General features: G+C 40.3%; 1 protein-coding gene across 4 annotated transcripts in view; it reads right to left on the bottom strand.

Moving 5' to 3' along the window:
- Positions 1-669: 669 nt before the first annotated feature.
- The window catches only part of KCNQ4 (potassium voltage-gated channel subfamily Q member 4), a 149,433-nt gene continuing 129,575 nt past the window's right edge, over positions 670-20,527 (bottom strand). For 2 of the 4 annotated variants that reach the window (XM_075264677.1, XM_075264676.1), the window contains 7 exons: positions 20,045-20,133; positions 13,399-13,539; positions 10,798-11,015; positions 7,063-7,165; positions 6,306-6,437; positions 5,773-5,917; positions 670-2,159 (listed from right to left, as the gene is read on the bottom strand). In XM_075264677.1, coding sequence (XP_075120778.1) covers positions 1,941-2,159; positions 5,773-5,917; positions 6,306-6,437; positions 7,063-7,165; positions 10,798-11,015; positions 13,399-13,539; positions 20,045-20,133 — 1,047 coding nt within the window. In that variant the 3' untranslated portion in view covers positions 670-1,940. The remainder of the gene's footprint in view (positions 2,160-5,772; positions 5,918-6,305; positions 6,438-7,062; positions 7,166-10,797; positions 11,016-13,398; positions 13,540-20,044; positions 20,134-20,527) is intronic. The other 2 variants (XM_075264679.1, XM_075264680.1) reach the window with 2 other exon arrangements.

The raw sequence follows: 20,527 nt of genomic DNA, 5'->3' as shown, positions 1-20,527 counted from the left end.
GCTCTGCCGGCAGCATGCTATTGAGCGGAGGAGGAAAAAGATTCAGTTTAATGTGCGGGATTAACAAAAGTCTTTGCTCTTCCTGGATTCTAGTGGTTCTACCCAGGGACTGACAGAAATCTCATACAGGGAAGACTGTCAATCAATGAGTAGGATGGCCGACATGATGCTTAGGCAGAGATGTTACTCAATAACTTAAAGTTCTAAAGTTAAAATGACTGAATCTTTTTTGCTTAGTTCATCCTGTCCAATATCATGAAGCCAACGTGTCAGACTGTATTTTCAATTGACACATTCCCTATAGTGTCTTGTTGGCAATTTCTAGCTATATATTCAAATGAACCGTTTTCTACTGTGAACCGTCCATGAGCAGAGTAATTCTGCAGAGAAATCTAACTGGCAATATCCAGTTATATCTCCTGTCCGTGTACAGACCCCTACAATGGCAAGTAAACCCCCTCCCAAACAGAAACACACACTGCTTTGAGTGATCTTGGTATTACTATAGACTGCAGCAAAAATAAATAAAATTCAATGTGAACCTTTGTTCCAATGCACCATAAAGTTTGGTAGTCTCCCACCTAAAATTACCGAATAACCGATGGGACAAAGATAAATGCAATTGGACCTGAAAACAATCCTATTGATATCTTTATAATGTGAGCCCCGATCACTTTAATAGACCAAATGAAACAATGCAGATGTAATCCATGCAGTTGCATAGTGCCACTAAATGAACTAGTTTCTAAAAACATAATACTTCTGACCTGTAGGAGGAGCTATTCCAAATACTAAGGCTGTATAATGTATCAATAGCTGTTGGTTTGTAATATTTTTGTTCTATTTAAAGAGTAAATATGATACTATTATAAATTTGTCCCTGACGAGAAACTAAAGCAAGAAATTTTCCATTCTAGTATAATACTATTTACAGAATAACACTGCTCATCACTGAGATGAACAAAGCTCCTTCCTGTCTGGAAGCTGAGATCCTGGGCATGATGTTCTAATGTACAAGCAAACACAAAGGAGCCTTTGAGATACGTTACAATTGCTTGGCCTAATTTAAATAACATCGGTGTAAATATACATTTACACAAACACCCCAGTAAAATCCTAAGTCATCTTATATTTTTACATAAAGGTGATCCATTCATCACTCAAACAACCCCACAAGCACACATCTTACTAAGGACAAATGTAGACAGCCATTCAGCTCACACTAACAGTTCGATCCTCGGTCGTCTGCTTTTCTTCCGCTCCAGCAGGTGGCAGAAACTGATAAGGAAGATGCTCTTCTACCTCTGGAGATGAAGCTTGAATCACTGTAATCCATGCATAAATCAGTTTGTGTCAGTGTCTAGGCTGAGCAGAATACCTCACTGAACAAGGAGACCAGAAGTATGAAGCTTGAGTCTCGTGTGCACCAGTGCACTTGCTGCCCCACACTCAGGAGATGAAAGATTGACAGGAGCAGCATCTGCATAATAAGATCTTTGAGGCACTTTCTAGAGGCTGAGTGCTGGAAAACGGGCACTCGCCAACTTAGCAAGACATAAAAGCAAGAAAGGACAATGCAGAAATTCTGTGGATTGCTAACAGTGGCCACAGCACAGCAGCTCATTATTGTGACCATATAACTTGGTATCTCAGTCACTGAACTCCTCTCTCATAACCAGTGAACAGCACAGAGAGAATATATGGCTTTAGTAGACCTTCTCACCTCTCTGTGACCATCCTGGACGTCAGTTCCAGAAGACTTGAAATTGCATAATAATAACCTATGTTCATTGTGTTGTAAGACACAGAGAGTACTGGAGCCAATCCAGCCGTGAAATTGTGTCTGTTCTTATAGCTGTATTGGAAAACCTATGACTCTATCAATTACCAATAGAGAAGATGGAGGCACAAGGCAACTCTACCCCTGTACTGTGAGTCTGTCATTCCATGTTGGTGCTGTCGGAGCGAGAAATATTCAGCGTCTGTGCAGACACTGATATATCCACTTGATCCACAGGACTATGGTAATCAGATGTCATATCATGGTCTATTAGTGGTAATTGCATGGAGGTCAATGTAGAGGAGCTGGCAGGGCCCTTCTTTAGACACTGAGAATAAAAACCAAGGAGGACATCCAGTTTCTCTTCAATGGACTGAACCTGTAAACGAAATAACTGGTATTACTTCTGGCAGTTAAAGGGGAAAAAGAGCATCTGATGTAATCTCCATTAGCAATAATGTTAGCTAGTTATGATACATCATCAGAGCATTGTCTACAATAACATAAAGGAAAACTAGATCCTTGGTATATGCAAAAGAAGAATGACTTATATGCTAATCCAGTTATCACTGTAACAAACACAAAGCCTACATATCCTAAACTACTATTTTCACTATGGGAATAAAAATACAGGCAAGATGAAGAGTGTGTATGTTTATAAGGAGTCAGGAGGATAAAGCTATTTCTGTTTAACCACTTCCGGACTGCCCATAGACTATATACGTCCGGGAAGTGGTTGCCTAGTTCTGCCAGGACGTACCTGTACGTCCAGTCAGAACACAGCAGCTGCACAGAGATCGTGCAGCTGCTTTCAATGGGAGCCGGCTGTAACTTCAGCCGGAGCTCCCAGAGAGATGGCAGGGAAGATTTATTACCTCCCCTGCTATCTCGATTGCTGTGTATAAAGCGCTCAATGAGCGCTGTATACACAGCTATGGACGTTGCCATAATTCAGCCGCCCTCCGACCTGGCGGACACGTGATCCACCGGAAGCAGAGTCTTGCAAAAGCTGCTGGGTCCTACAGGACCCCAGATCAGCTAAGTAAGCTGTATATACAGCGTGCAGGAGGATGTATTTCTCCTGCAACTGGGGTTAAATGTAGGAGAAATCAGCCTCAAGTACAAAAAAATAAGTGATCAGATGTCCCCAAAAGTCTCTTATCACCTTATGGGGACACAATCTGAAAAAATAAAATAAAATAAAAATATAATAAAAAAGTTTTTAAAAAATGTAAATAAAATAATAATAAAAAATAAATAAATAATACGCTAATAAAACTCTGTTATTAAAGGTTATAGCCCCACCCCCGACGACACCATACAAAATAAAAATTACCGTAACGGAAAGGAAAAAATATATTATAAAGTTTTTCAGTGACACTTTGTGTTATTAAATAAAAAAAATAATAATAATAAATTGAAAACCAGACACAATTTCCCTCCTATTTTGTTTAAATTTTCCCGGATATAAAAAAAATTAAAACACATTCGAAAATAAAGATAACATAAAAATAAAGCCCTATGTGTCCCCGAAAAAAGAAGCAAAAATTAGTTGACTGAGACATAAGAGAAAAATTTTACAGACCTCAAAACCGCACTTTCAAAATAAACCTAAAATGTGTCTGGTCCTGGACCACAAATTGGCCTGGTACTGAAGTGGTTAAGAAAAACTGATACAATGTGTTACACCTAGAAACAGCCCAAGTGAATGGTACATGACACAGGGATTGTATTTTGTGTACTTTCAATCCCTGCGTTTTGCACTATATTATCACACAATACAGTAGGTGTTACAAAACATACAGTATATGATGTATGTGGGGATGTATTAAGAAGACAATTATCTTTAAATAGTCACTAACTTCTCAGAAAAAGAAAAACTTTGATGTGCAAGTGAATATAAGAATCTTCATAATGTTTCATCAGAGAAAAATGCTTCTTTCTCCAGTTAGAGGGAGAGAGAGAGACAGAAAGAGGCTGCTGAAAATACAATTCAACAAGTTGACTGTGTTTATTTGGGTTTTTTGCCTTGTTCACACAGTGAAGTTTTGATGCAGTTTTTGGTTGTAAGAAATGTACAAGCTCTTCTATTAGGCTTCTAATTTCTTTAATATTTACTGGCATATTTACTGAATTAAATGTACTGCAGGATGCTGTCCTGTGCCAAAACCAAAACAATATCCTTAGGGAGTTCCCTTTCTGAATTTCAAAATAACAAACAAAAGAGTAGATAGTCTGTAGACTACTATTAAAGGGCATGTCATTACAATTCACTTTATTTCCAAGTAAAATAGTTAATAAATAGCCCCAAAAAGACTAAAAAAATGTGCACATTGGTGAATAAAACACTGTTCACACCAACAATAACCATACAACCAGTCTTTTTGATGTATCAGCGTCCATTCACACGGAGGAATTTGGTGTGGAATTTTCCACGCTGAAAAAAAAAGCCTACTATTGATTTTTACGTTAGTGGAAAAAAAAGCTAGCAGAACCCATTGAAATCAACGGGAGGCTTTTTTCAGCGTGGATAATTCCACACCAGATTCCTCACCATTTTCCTTCATGTGAATGGACCCTCAGGCTGAGTGCACATGGGATTTTTTGGTCTGGAAACTGAGGCAGAGGACGCCTCAGTTTCTGGACTAAAAATAGGTAGCCGTGACTGGATGCCGATGCAGTGCGCTGGCATAAAGTCGCACACTCCACTCTGGATTAGGCCCAATGAATGGGCCTAGCTGGGAGGAGGGAGTGTCTTCAGGAGGATGTTGCGAGGCGAATCGGCCTGAAGAATGAGCATGTCTGTTCTTTTTTCTGTGAGCCAGAACAAACAGCTCCCGGAAAAAAGGCCTGACCGGCTCCCATTGATTTCAAAGGGGGCTGTCTTTTTGGTCAGGATTTTGAGGCAAATACGGCCTCAAAATCCTGACCATAATACCCCATGTGAACTCGGCCTAATAAGTCTGCTTAGGAAAACTCTTCAGACTTTCCATGAAAAATGCTATAGAAAAAAATGCAATGTGTTTTCGCCATGATATTTTCTACAGCACTTTTGCTGCAGCTGGCTACATGGGGCCTTAGCCAAAAGCAGTTTTTTTGTTTGCAGATTTAACTGAGGTTCTTTAAGCCAAAGTCAGGAGTGGATTTAAGGGAAGGGAGAAATATAAGTTCTTTCTATATATTTCACATTCGTTTTCAAGCCACTCTTGACTTTGCCTCAAAAAACCATAACAAAATCTGCAACCCCCCCCCTCCAAAAAAAAAAAAAAAACCTGTATTAATTTATGGCACAAAATAAATGGCATAAAAATTGCACAAACAATGGCAGAATTTTTTACATGCTACTCTCAATAAGTAGATTAAAGTTAGTCAACAAAGCATAAGTATTCCATAATAGCGGCAATAAGAATTACAACACATTCTGCAAAAAGCAGGCTACTTTCATGGGGAAATAAAAAATTGCCATTCTAGCGAATCCCATCCACTCTTTGCAGAAAAATTTGTGCAGCAAAAACTCTGCGATTTCCAAAACCGCCTTAGAAAATCTTGGGAAAATCCCTGTCATTCTCTGTGAAAGAAGTCTCTTGTATGATGCACTGAATTGCTCATTACAATGCAGAGTCTCTGGCTGCACATTATGCTAGATGCATTGTTTCTTCACCTGGAGCTGCTTTGTGTAAGTCATGTAATGTTTGCTTTTATTGCACATAATGTCGATTTTACCAGCCCATTCTTGTAAAGTTCCGCACTACATTTTCTTGCCACAGTTTACAGAGAACAGTGCACATTACACAGCAGGGAATCACTGTTAGCTTACATACACTAATCTTGAGAACATATATCTTTTCCTAAGGTTAACTGTCATGTGACAGGCTTCTGGAAACCATATACACTGTTTATCTTACAGCAATTCCATTCCTGGTCTACATTATTAGGAGGTTAGAGCCACACAATTCTTTTATAGAAACCAGCACTTGTAGAGTCTCCATTACCTGTTTCTCCACCTTCACCACTCTTCCCATCATGCTCATCTCATCCGCTGCATCTGCTTCAGATCCAATAGGAGGCGGTTTCTCCCCTTTTTCCCGTGGCTTCTTCTCCACAGGAATAGGACCTCGGCCTACAATTTGGTCCACACTACAAAAAAAACCCATTAAATCATTAATATACTGGTTATTTGTAAAGATTTTCTAAATGGGAACATAGAAAACTGAGTTGATATGTGAGATAACGTAAGATAGGTAAACTATAGCTATGCTTGCCAGCACAATTTTATGACAGTACTGCATGAAGATGTGTATAGAAGAACCCATGATGTCTTAAGTCTAGAGATGAGCGAATACTATTCGAAACAGCTGTTCCGAATAGCACGCTCCCATAGAAATGAATGGGCGTAGCCAGCACATGGGGGGGTTAAGCCCGGCCGCTTCCATTCATTTCTATGGGAGTGTGCTATTCGGAACAGCTGTTCCGAATAGTGTTCGCTCATCTCCCCAGATTTGCAATAACATAATGTACCACTGACCGACACTGCAAACTCTTTATTCGTCCAAGCATGTCTAGATGACCAGCAGAGTACTGCTCAATGACATCCTTCACATCGTATGGACGGAGAGTCTCCTTGAACTTTCTCTTTGCTACAAGGAACTTCAGGATCCTACATAAGAAAGAAGGTACATTCAAATATATATTAAATCAAGACTATCAGTTCCCTTTAGAAAATATCCTATGTTGGTAAATACAGTCATCAGATTGTAAAATAATAATTTCTTACTTTGCTCATTTTATATTGCTTTATGCATTGGATCCCAATCTTGTCAGAGGGAATTTGTGCTGTTATTGTTCTCTACCAAACAGCATTGACACGCCATGACTCCTCTGCGCACTCTGCTTACTGCTAGATCTTATCTGAGGAAGGTCTCAAATGACCGAAACGTTATGTTTACTACCATGATCTAGTGCTTTCTTTATGCTTTACAAACTAATACATGGCGTATATGTACCAATAAATTTTTCACTTTTCACGTCTATACGGTGTGCAGCAGCATTTATCTATACTGTACATGAGTCGCAGGACTCTTTGTCTGCTAGCACCCATACCTCTTTGTTTTGAAGTGTGCGGTTCCATTGCTTTCTATATATTGGCTATGCTTTGAATTAACATGTCATACTTAATATACAGCATTTATTATACCACCTATATTATACCGCAATGTAAAAAAAATGTGTTGGGTATATCCATGCCTAACAATTTCTAACATTTTTCAGTACAAAACAATCACCTAAAGGCTCTGATCAATGTTTTTACAGTTGGCATGATGTCTTCCATGGTAAGATCAGTGGGCAGTCTCTTCTCATCATTACTCTCATCTGCAGCGCCCTCTGCTGGGAGAAAGCATTTTGCATACATTGCTTTAAAAATGTTTTTCAATTGACATAGGTTTTAATAATGAAAACATATTTTTTTTTATATATAACTTTAGAGTTAGTATTGTATAGTGTCACATGTAATATAACAGCAGACGTACAAATAAATGATCTTTGTGAGAAGGTTTGGCTACTACAATTTGTATTCTGTAGAGACTTTTGGTTAAACAATGATCACTGTACCTCAACTCAAATGTTCTCCTTCAGGAAAAAAAATCTGAGGTTTTGCAATGACCATGTTAGGCTGCCTTCACACAGAGTAACGCCGGCTGCCATTCACAGCCGTACACGCGAGCGCTGCATAAGGCTCCCGAACACTTCCCATTAACTTCAATGGGAGCGCTGGTAACGCCGGCTTTACGAGCGCTCCCATTGAAGTGAATGGGAAGTGTTCGGGAGCCTTCCACAGCGCTTGCGTGTACGGCTGTGAATGGCAGCCGGCGTTACTCCGTGAGGCAGCCTTAAATAGTGTTGGAAGTTCTGTTGGATTAGTGGGGAAGTGGAAGAAGGTGGAGTACAAGGTTGTATCTGAGGATTTGTAAGGATTACATTTTGGTAACACAACATGTGTTTCTTTTAATATCACTGTTCATTTTCATTTATCAATTTTACACAGGTTCAGAAACATATTTTTGTTTGTCTGATTTTTTACAAAATTCACCTTCTTCGTTGTCATTATTGTGGATGGTCTGTCATATGTTTAGGTCTCTGACAGATGGGGATGGTGTTTGGATTTGTCTTCAGCTCTGGTTTAAGGATCTGTTTTTCCTCTTTCTATATGGAATGCTGTGAGTTCAAGTGCTGTTCAAGTGTTATCATTTCTATCTAGTTTAAAGATACTGCATGGTTTTGGTGTCATTAATGCACAAAATGCTCATCTGAAAATCCCTCAACAGCAGCAAAGAATGTTAAAGGGGAGGCATGTCCTGAACATGGCCACGTCAAGCTCCACATCTCTCAAGCTCCTACCAACTGAGCCTTCACGAGACATCTACTCAGCCGACCAAACTACCCCATGTACTGGGCAATGAGAGACAGACAGGCCAGCAGGTGGGGAACTCCTTTACAAATGGCGGAAGTGAAAATCGCAAAGTGCTTGTGGTTTCTACAGCTAGTGCTGCTCATGTTCCATGCCCTCAAGATGATGCCGGACCACCTCACAGCTACCTCTCCTCACTACACATGGCTCAGTCAGCTTCCTAGGGTAAGCCCTGCTTTCAGCCAACAGAAAGCCAAGGAGACTTGTGTATGGAACGCCCAAACCCCACAGATACCAGCCTCCACCATCATAAAGTGGAGTGGTTGTCCATCTCACGGCCTGCACATCTGGTGTCCTCACTGGTGAGCAGCATGGTGGCCGCCATTTGTACCACAATGATGGATCCGATGCTGCTGCACAGCACCACAGCAGAGGTATCAATCTGCCGCACTACCCTCTCTGACTGTGTGGCTCCCCTGGGTTCCAGTACAATCATGCTTCCCCATACCCCAACCAAAGCCCTCACCTTTTCCTGGGAGTCTCCACGCAAAACAATGATGCACAGACTGCCCTAAGCCTTTACCTGCACTTGAGAATGGTGAAGAACATGCATGCTCAGAGCCCTGCCAACCTGCAGTCTGTGAGACATACACACCACTTCAGTAAACAGCTGCTGAGCCCCTAGTCTGAAACACCAAAACAAGCAACCAGAGACGCATACCTGAAAACAGGCAAAAGTTCTGAAAACAGCAGGGAGTCATATTGGAGCCCAGGACAGGTGCATAACACAGATTTTTATGTTTGATCACCTTCCCTGGGCCTCTGCTTATTACACTCTGGGGTCTGAAGAGCAACCAATCTCAGGGGAAGGAGGTAGCCCTTAGCCTTCAGGTGATGCAGTCCAATAAAGTACCAGGCTCAGTTGGCCTACCAACCTCTTATTAAAAAGCCTTGAATTTTGTTGAGTATGGGCACATCCTGGGTTTCTCACATGTGTGATTTTCCCACTTTTTATAGTCTCAAATAACCTGCCTAAAACATTTTTAATAATGGCCCCTATTGTAGTTTGCTGACAAATTTTCCAACTTATTTTTGTTTAGAGAGCTGTAACACTTGTGCCAGCATTGCACCCTCTTCATTACAGCACGCTGGACCCTGCTCATACTGATAAACACCATATTTAATAATGCTTTTCAAGGTACTTCAACTTTGGTATAAATGATTGCTGTTATACGTATCACCAATTAAAAGTATTGGCTATGGCAGTATGAGCAGAGTAGCGCCTGGGTTCCACGTGGCATAAATGGTACGGCAAAATTAGCAGCATTTTCCAGTCCCTGCAAAGTGGATTTAGAGAATCGTGGAACAATACACTCAGTGGATACACTGTGATTTCCAAAACTGTTGTGGTTTGGGAAACTGCTGCATATCAATTATACCTACGGAAATGCCTGCGGTTTCCCTATAGGTATAATGGAAGCAGTAAGTTTCTGTGAAAAACGCTACAGGAAAAACCATGATGCATTGCTGCTGCGGTTTTTCCTGGATTGCTTTTTTTGCTGCGGCCCACTACATGAGGCCTTAGCCTAAAGAGCAATGTGAACAATCAAGAATCTGCATCACCCTAACAAGCGGAGCCCTGCATTATCTGATATCGAAAGCCTATTCAAAGGATAATTCATCAGTTTTAAAATGCTAGCTAACCCCTTTAAGAATTATGGTTCGGAAAGGTAAATTGTATCCACTAAATGCAATGTGCCACTAAAGGCATATTGGTGAAAGTGCTTTCTCAGGTAGACCGTACCATATAAGCTGCTGACAAAAATTTTTATGCGTATCCATTTCTGTATTACTCAGTCATTAACAGTAAATTGCTATTAAAAGACGCTAAACCACACCTCTAAATTGTTTCTTTATCTCTGTACTGCAGCCAAAACTCTCATCGCTCTTTGATGGAAGAGTACCTCTCCTCCCTCTGGCTCTGATCTTGTAGCCCGAGTTAAGGATGTCCGTAGCATGGAGAACTTGACGGCCACACTTAACCATACTGTTGAGGTGTTCCTGGCTATATGGTCATCTTGGGACGCATACCGTATTTTGAATGGTCTCTGACTCCTTCCCCTTCCCTTCCTCCCCCACCCCCTCATTTCTGCTCTCAGGTTTTTGTGATGTGTATACATTTCCAGTCTATTTGACGGTATATGTATTGCTTCATGTTCATGTTTTTTAGGTTTTCAACTCTTGTGTTGTATTGTATTGTATTTTACAAAAATCCTTTCAATAAATATTACAGTTTAAAAAAAAAAAAAAAAGACGCTAAACATATAGGGAAAAATTTAAGGGTTTTCTGTCACAAATGTTTCAATATTTAGCAAATTTTTGTGCTAATAATTATCACTTCTTGCCCTTATAGTGTCAGGCTTGTTGATTGACACGATACTACAGATTTACTACAATGTATGTCAGATATTGTAAATTAGAATGCATAGTTGGTGTAAATCTTATTTAGTGGTGTACAAACAGTCAAAGAAACCAAAGTAGTTTGTGCCACTTGATAAATTTGGCAATTCTTACTCCAGCACAAATTAATTCTGGTGTATATTGCACTCACCATCTGCTTGGGGTTTTGGTTTAAGTCGCAATGATGCTCGAAATCTTGTGCGATCATTAAAGCTCCAACTTTTCTGCACTTTGGTAGGACTGGGCGTTTCTGCAGTTAAGTCTGGCCCAGGAGATGTCTGTTCTGGAGGAGCCAAGTACTGTTTGCTCCTCGCACTCTGTCTTGGCGCAGCATTTCCTCGTATGCGATCTTTTAATCCTGCTTTATTACTAGAAAGGACAGGAGCGGAGAACACAGTCCATGAGACCGAAGAAGTGAAAAACTCTCAATAAAGAAGTCAAGGGGATGATAGGTGTGAGACGACAGAAAAGTTTCAAAGGGTAAACAAGCAAGTGAATGGGGTGAGAGGAAGACAAGGTAAAGGGACAGAAAGTTATATTCTCTATTCTATCTGTGAGGATGCTACTTCTTTATTAAAGGAATTATTTATTTGGTTATTGCTACAAACTGGATGAACATCCTGCCTTTAGCAAATAAATCATCCCCAACTAGAAGAAACTGCTGATGACTGAGTCCATGCATTATTGAGCTACATAAAATAAAACCAATCATTCAACATGGTGAAAAAAGTTTAAGGAGTCATGCAATAAAATGCTACTACATATTTCAAAGAATGGATTGATGCTAATGTATAGTACACTTAAAACATTTTTTTCTCACCATGTTGAGTACTCATGCTAAGAGCGGTCTAATAAACCATTAGACTTCTCCATTCCATTTCATCCAAAACCCCAAGACAGACTTGACACTTTAGATTCAATTGTAAAGCACCTGGAATACGGCACCCATTTCCCTCGGAGTAATCCTCTCGGAGTTTGCGTTACAACACAGTTCAGTACCACATGCTGCTAAGACAGGCGATCCTACACACCTCATTCCTCTACTGCGGGCCTTCACACCTCATTCCTCTACTGCGATCCTTGGAAATCATCTGCATGCAAACACATCTTAGCGACACTCTTAAGTCCTTGTCTGCCATGTGAGTGTTCTATGTTCTCATGGCAGTGAAGGGGTTTAAGAAATGTATCAGTTCCTCGATAATTTAATTCCTTGGGGGACCAGCAAATGCGTTTCTGTGATAAACATGTCATTTTCACAGCGACTTTTGTAAGGCTTGTGCTGGCCCTCAAAGAGTTAAATGAAGAAGTGACAACATTTACGGTAATATCATTAACTGTAACATAAATTCAGTAAAGTCTGCTGTGTATTAGGATAAATGGATGGACAGCTCCTGAGAAATAGAGGACTCTCAATTCACTTTTACATACCCAGCTCTGCACAGCAGTGAATACAATCAATAACCAAGAGCCCAGATAGAACACTACGGATACAAAGGATGTTCTGCAGATTTTAGACAAGTGTACTCTTCTTTAGTGTCGGTCTTGTCCAAACACTAGAAAAATCTCTCCCGCAGCTGGGAATATGTAAATGTCTATGAGTGTCTGTCATGACGGTTCATGCGCTCTTATTATCTTAACACACAGAGACGTTCAAGGGATTTCTTTTAATAGGCTAGGCTTACAATGCAGACTGTATTTTTGGTAAAGCAGGCTGGACTACTGTCTGCACAATCCAGACACACGCATGCAGATCATCCCATTCCAATAGGTAAATACCTGGGCTTCCAGCCAGCGTACAGACGAAAGAAACTCCGCTTATTACTGTAAAGAGGCCATGGGTTACTGTTACACATAGTCCAGTCTGACAAATGAAGACAATTGTGGATAATGATTTATACTCAATGCACCAGTTCTGATCATAAAACATTTCGTTTTGGGGGTACAGAAGGCAAACATCCTGTGCCAATGCAAAACTACGAGATTGTGATATTGTTATCCCAGCACTGTTATTTTCCTCTACCTACAAGCCTGATAGAAACATGGAGCAAAGGAAGAATCCTGCTGATACAAGTCAAAAGATGGTTGCACCAATACCAAAAAAAGAAGAGCACCCTAGGAAAAAGACAAAGCCCTGTCCAGAGATTCCATATGTCTATAGAAGTCGAAGGTGAAAAAACAGGGGTTGCAAAGTGACATTAGTGATGACAGATTGGGAGAAAATATAAGTGACATTTACAATAATGATACTGACAGGTACAAACAAACACAGAGGACACTAAACACTCCAGAGTCAGAGGGGCTGGCAAGGATGTATGCAGGTATACGCAATGCCCGTTACATACTCTCCACAATGGATAATGGCCTATCCACATTCTGACTGACCTGTACAATACACAGTGCAATGTGTATAAAGATGGAACACCTAGATGTATCCTACATGTGGACAAGTTAAGTCCCCACTGTAGCAGTATAGTATCACCATCCCATGCACATTCAGTTGAGTTGTCCACATCAGTTTTTATATTGCATAGAGTACAATTAAATGCTGAGCTTGGATAACAAGATATGTCCATAAATGCAATTTAATTGAGCTATAATATGCAAGTATAATTTAAAAGGATTAAGAATTGAACACTCATAGAACACTCATACTTCACAAACATACGCATTGCCCTGCCCTATTGCAGGCCCCTCTGCCCTGATCGACACTTTGACAAACACTGGGCTTGGTAACACTAGCAGGGACCCCTACCTTTCCCCAGCACAGAAAGGGGGTGCTGCAGATTTCAGAGCGGGGGAGACTGGGTGATATCGAGGAGACCCCTGACAGTGCCTAACCCCTCCATTTCGGCTACGGGTTCGATGCCAGGTATCAAACAAAAGAAGCAGCTCTCTGAAGGGGTTAAATATACAATAGCAGATTACATCTCTGAAAGGAATAAGGTGTCGAGGAACGCAGACATTATCTTATCCATAGTGCCTTTGTATTTCATTCTAGATTAGAAATGTACAGTCTGTGAGTCCTGGAGAAAGAAAAACTTGTTTAGGGGTCTCAGACAGTGAATTATATTTTTTGTTTTGGGGGATCTTAAACTGATATACTGACACTTGGCCTTCATACACCTATTTAGATGTCCATGGCAATGACTTTAAAATGGTAGGTGTTTGTGAGTAATGCACTTTACTATAAGCACTGACTGTCACGTATTTGTTGCAGATTTTATACAGAATTAAGATAAAGCTTTCTCCTGTGTACATGCAGCACTATACGGTAGCAATTTATGCACCGGACTATAAAATGCAACAGGTGATAAGATACATCCCAGTTTAGACCAAAGGAGATAAAGAAAAAAAATTAAGATTTCTTTGGTGGTCTAGGATAGTGGATAAGTTGAGATTTGATTCTGTTGTGGTGTATAGCAATCTCCCGTTCCTTGGTGGTCTATGGTAGAAGATGGGTTAATCATTTATTCCTTGATGGTCTAAGGCTAGCTCCACACTACAGTTTTACATTCTGTTGGTTTTTAGTATTAAGAAAAAGCACAGCCCTTTCCCTTTTCCTTCAGTCTAAAAAAACCTGAAATCGGATAGAACGGGCCTTCCGTCTGTTGTCTTAACACATGAATGGTGTCAATCACGTGAAGGTGTTTTACAGTTATAAGCCAGGGCCCCATGTTTCAAAAAACGCTGCGTTTTACACTACCTGTAGATGGGATCCTGGCTAATCACATCCATATAGGTATAATATAGGTAGAAAGTTCGCAGTGAAAAACTCTGCATACTTTTTGTGAAAAACTGTGGGGAAAAAAACATGCTGCGTTTTTACCACAGTCTTTTCCAACAACAATTTTTGACTGCAGCGCACTACATGAGGCCTTAGCCTTATGCTGATCTGATCCACTGTTGATCAAAACACCATACTGTATAACTGCAGTATGAAGCTAGCCTAAGGTAGTAGATGGTTCACTAAATGTTTTCTATTTGGCAGAACACTTCATCGGTCAGAGGGTCTGGCACTGGTCCCCTAGCCTGACTGAACTGAGATTTTAGAAATATTTTTTCTTAGGCTCTGTTCCCATGGAGTAACGCGCCACTCATTTAGACATGTATACAAGTGTCAGAGCGCGGCACTTCAAAACAGATCCCATTGATTTCAATGAGTGCCAGCATACGCGTGCTACACATTGAAATCAATGGAAGGTTTTGTAACCCATTGATTTCAATGTGTAGCGCACGTATGCCGGCACCCATTGAAATCAATGGGATCTGTTTTGAAGCGCCGCACTCTGAAACGTGTATACGTGTCAAAATGAGCAGTGCTTTACTCTGTGGGAACGAAGCCTAAGACTGCAAAACATGGTACATGTAAAATGACAGAATCTTTAGGTTGCATACAGCAATGTTATCACTGTGTGTTTTACCTGCAGTAGACAATACTGCTGTGGAAAGTTAAATGTAATGATAAAATAACATGTACGATCGTGCTGATGCTTCTATTTCATGATATTTTAAGTTTCTATTATTATGTATTAGAGTTACTGTTGTCCGTCATACACTTTCTGCTCTAAAGATGTCATTGCAGTCTCTATCCAGGGAGTTTCAACCTGTAAAAAAAATGTGTCAAAAGAAAGCAACAATAAAACAAACCATGAACAGCTTTAGAAACTGTGGGGCAGGTGCCTAAACCTAGGAGATTTAGATTGAAAAGACACCAGATATAATGCAGAGGTGTTTGCTGTTAGAGTGAACTGATTTTGTTTCATGATGAACTTTTTTCTGTCCAATTTCATAACAACCCAGATGCTGTAACAAAATCACCAGTAGCTACAATATTACTTGGTGAGGAACAGAATACATTTATATCAAAGAAGAGTTGGGCCAACCCCTAAAAATCTAACATTTTATTAAAGAATCAATTTAAAACTTTCTCCCAATGTGAATTGAAATAAATGTATTGATGTATTGAGATGATACATCGCTCACAGTGCTATCTGCCCCAGCATAGTGGTATTTACTCCAAATGATTAGGCATCCGCAGATGAATATTAATGCTTCTTTTAAGAGGACCTTTCATGTCCTCATTAATGTGTGGATTCAGCGTACTGTCGGCTTTCCCGGAATGTGCTCCAATACTGGAGATAGCGGTGCTGTTAATACTGGCACTGATATCTCCGCAGAATAATACATTAAAAAAAGAATAAAACCCCCTCAGCCTTATACTTGGCGGGGCAGCATATAAAAGCGGTCATAAAAAAGGAGGCTTATACTGTATGGGGGCCAAATATTGTTAGAGGGGGCAAAAAAACGTGTCAAATACTGTGAGAGAGGCAAAAAAGGGGGTCATGTACTGGGAGGGAAAAAAGAGGGGCCTTTCAAGGGGTCATATATTGGGGGGGGGGGATAGGTTCATAAACTGGGGAAGGGCCAAAAAAAAGTGGTCGTGTACCATATGTCAGCCAAAAAAAAAAGTAGTAGTGTACTATGAGCATATCTTTTTTGGGGGAGGAGGCATTTTTCTACACGTCACCTTTCAATTCCTGAAATGGCTAAATATGAATCAATATAAGACAAAATGTTATTAAATCGATTAAAACCTCAATATATGACTGTTATGAATTCACAAATATAAAGAATGGGGAATTTATGCTCAATATAGCAAAAAGTCCTCTACTGCAGCAACATTCCTTGATGTAAGTAGTATTATGCTATTTTGCCACAAAGAAGCAAATAAAAATCACTTGCAATAAAATGTTAATATTGCAAGAGAACACATAGGCGCTAAACTAGATATAAACTGAATGTTAGAAAAAGTATCTGCTATTCTAATATGAAAACTCTATTAGGCCAATTCCTCTCATCTCAATACAGTCACTAATTTAGTAAAGGAGCAAGGAGCACTAGGGCCTATGATATAAAACATCTCCGTCTATCAATGCTCTCATAGCCTCCTCTCAATCTCCCTACACATTTCCCCAAGTCAAAAACTAATTTGCCAGGGGAGTTCCAAAGTGTAGAAGCAAGACCTGACCCAAATTATAAAGATAGCGCTGTGAGAACTGCAGTTCTCAGTGCTCAGATGGTAGGCACCAATACTTTCAGTGTTAAAGGGGCTCTATCAGCAAAACTATGCTGATAGAGCCCCACATATGAGTGAATAGCCTTTAGAAAGGCCATTCAGGCTTTGCTAATGTTATATTAAAGTACACCCCCCCCCTCCCCCCCCCCCCCCCCCCGTTTTAAAATAATACCCTAAAAAAGAATATGATAATCATACCATATAGTGCACGCTGGGTGGGCATGCACGGTCCGACGTCATCTTTAGCCACACCTACATCTTTCTTCTTGCAGCAATGTCCGGATGTCCTCGGGTCCCATCTTCCTCGTCTTCTTCTTCTGGCGTCATTGCTCGTAATCCCGCGCCGGTGCAGTAGCAGGGGAACTGAGCATACAGAGCATACTCAGTTCCCCTGCTACTGTTCCCCTGCTACTGAAGACGAGGAAGATGAGACCCGAGGACATTGCAGCAAGAGGAAAGAAGATACAGGCGTGGCTAAAGATGACGTCGGACCGTGCATGCCCGCCCAGCGTGCACGATACGGTATGATTATCATATTCTTTTTTAGGGTATCATTTTAAAATGGAGGGGGTAGTTTAATATAACATTAGCAACCCTTGAATGGCCTTTTTAAAGGCTATTCACGCTTATGTGGGGCTCTATCAGCATAATTTTGCTGATAGAGCCCCTTTAAGCCTCCTCATTGGCTATAAAATATATGTACTATCTATCTCTCTATCCAAGCTATCATTTTCTGACTCATTTGATGAATTATATAATTCATTATTATTTTTTTATTCAACCAGAATGCAGCCACTACTACACAACAAGTGGAAGCCAACTGCAGAGGGATTTCTATAGGTAGTACTTAAACGGGTTGTCCTGGAAAAAAAATTTCATTCCAAAGACATACCGATAGGGAAAAAATGTACATTGTGAGCACTATGTGGGGCTCACAATCTACATTAAAAGATAAAATAAAATTTCTCAGGAGGCAAGGGAGGGTGACCCCCCCCCCCCCGAAAAAAAAATAAAAAAAATCATTGCAGTGCTCCTGTGTCCTGCAGCCCACCAGGGCTTGTTACTGGCAGAAGTTCCCATGTAACCACTGAGGCCAAGCCTAAGGAAAGGACCAGAGATGGTACTCACATATGTAACCTGTGACGTCCCGGGTCATCTCCTTAGGCTGCTGATTGGCCTTAGCAGCCATGTGTAGAGAGGACTTCTACCAGAACAAGCTCCACTGGGGCTCCAGGGACACATTTTTTTAAATTATTTATTTACTTACTTATATAACACTATTATATTCCACCACACTTTTTATTATTATTTTTCACCTTCCCTGGCCAACAGAGAAAAAAACCCTGTTTCTCCTGGATAACCCCTTTAACTTAATGGGAGCTCTAAAAACTGTACACACCTGCTGTGGGTTGCAGCTATGACAGTATCATGCAATAGGTTCGGTCCAGGGCCTTCTACAACCACAGCCACTAAGCAGCCCTGTGCTTTACCTTTATTTTACATTCATCACATCTACTATTTTATATCTGTGACATTGAATACTGCTTGTCTTGAGATTCTAATCTGCTTATAACAAAAAATATACCATCACTATAAGCAACTCATTATAGGAATAGAAAGTTTGATGGCTTGGCTATTACAAGTAACCTGCATAGGCAGAGCCATTTACATTGCAAGCAAAGCAGATACTCCTGTCGGCTGATATATAAATGCTGGAAGCATATTCACATCAATAGATGGTCTTCACTTAATCGTTCACTGTTGCCTAAGGCTCAATTTACAGTATTTAGCACAACAAACTGCTAGTGGTGAGGTATGACTGGGTCCTAAACCTCCTCAATGCAAACTATGTGGTGGCTAGTAATCATATCTCATCTCTTTCACATCTAATACATTGTAGAGGCAACAAAACTAAAAAATGTAAAGGAGCAATAAAACTAGAAATAAGTAAATATAAGTAAAGAAGAAACAGAGCACTGCCCTCATTTTCTGCCTGACCCAAACAGTGTTGTAGAAATCCTGCAGAAAACATTGGGTTAACCCCTTGCTGATTTGTTCCCTCCTCAGAAGGAAACTGAATTTGGGATAGGGACTTAGGGTAAGTTCACACGTAGTGTTTTGGTCAGGATTTTGAGGCTGTATCCGCCTCAGAATCCTGACCAAAAAGACTTCCCATTGAAATCAACTGGAGCCGCTCAGGCGTTTTTTTTTTCCGGGAGCTGTTTCTTCCGGCTCCCGGAAAAAAGAAGCGAGATGCTCATTCTTCCTCGCGATTTGGCCTGAAGACACAAACTCTTCCGGACTAGGCCCATTCATTGGGTCTAATCCGGAGCGGAGTGCGCGGCTGGATACCTATGCAGTGTGCCTGCTTTCAGTCGTGGCTACCCGGCTTTTGGCCCGGAACCTGAGGTGGCCTCCGTCATGATGATAAAGAGGACATGACTGAACACCTAAGAAACATAGTGAAGATTCTTACATAAAACATTGGAATATATAGTTTTTATATTGTAATGCACTTTCTAAAGAAGGTGTTCTTGGAGATGACATCCAAATAAGTATACAAGTTACTAAAATCACTACTTCAGAGATCCACATTTCCATTGCAGTACTTTGAAAGTAGTCTTAGCACTAGGGCACTGACTACATAGGCTTACACAATATGACTTGTATATTCTATATACGGTAACCAGTAGTGACAATCAATGTGTTTGGCCAGTACATAGAACTGTAACTGAACATTATTAGATATCTAATCTTGGTTCTGTGTGTTCTGTCAGACTTTCTGTGCACATTTAGGATCTTTTCAAATCTCTATTTAATGCTTCTTTTTCAGGGGTTCCAGTGTCTTGGACAGCAATAACAATGGCATTATTCCATCTGTACAATCTCATAAACCCCAATACAAGTTAAAGAGATCATTTGTGATTCATTTGCAACTAAATCCGTCATTGCTAGAATGGCTATAGCTGTTCTGAATGTAAAGCAAGTCATTTTTCCCTACAGATCACCATCTGAACTTTACATTCTTTTTTTCCCTTTTTATTTACCGGAAGTAACTGTTTTGAGACACATCCTACAGCATCGTACAGTTTACACAATCCTGTAAACAGTTTAGAAAACAACTCTCAGCACTGTGATATAGAAGAGGAAGGGTTGGATTTTCTTCCTGTGAAACATCCTGTACAAGTAATTGTTAAAGACAACGGAACCTCTTCAATTTGTGTAAAAACAAACTTCTGTACCTGGATTATAGATGTCCAAATATGCCATAAATAATTCTATGTAATGCTGACATTTCACAGCGTGGTCTAGTACAACTCACCTGAAAGATGGCAAGATACTGTCATAGTAATACCATGTAGCTGTGAGGTAGGAACGACTCACATCTGTCGAGTATAGACGCCAAGCGGCCTTAAAGAGAAAAAACAGAGGGTTATTGTCACAGTACATAGATACCACACACAGTAAAGGGCATGCATATGGAATAGAGGTCATGAATTGCTATTTTTTAGCCACAAACAAATCACAGAAAAGCCACATAATTGAAAAACTACCATGGCAGCGTCCCTGTGCATTATTAATGTTAATACATCATGACTACTTCTCCATTATCATATTACATTAACTGATGATGTAATACGCTTCTGTCTCTTCCTGATAAATGAAAGCTCTTCACGTGACATACCTGCATGGGCTGTGTCATAATAATATAATGTGAAGGGTGGAAGTGAAGAATACGAAAATGTCTGCTAAATGTATGTGATATTATGAGGGCGAAGGGCGTTGAACACTGTTGTGACAAATT

The sequence above is a fragment of the Leptodactylus fuscus genome, chromosome 2 (assembly GCF_031893055.1).
Source record: "Leptodactylus fuscus isolate aLepFus1 chromosome 2, aLepFus1.hap2, whole genome shotgun sequence".
In the NCBI taxonomy this organism is placed as follows: Eukaryota; Metazoa; Chordata; class Amphibia; order Anura; family Leptodactylidae; genus Leptodactylus; species Leptodactylus fuscus.
Note: the sequence above shows the minus strand (reverse complement) of the source record. Positions and strands in the feature narration are given on the sequence as shown.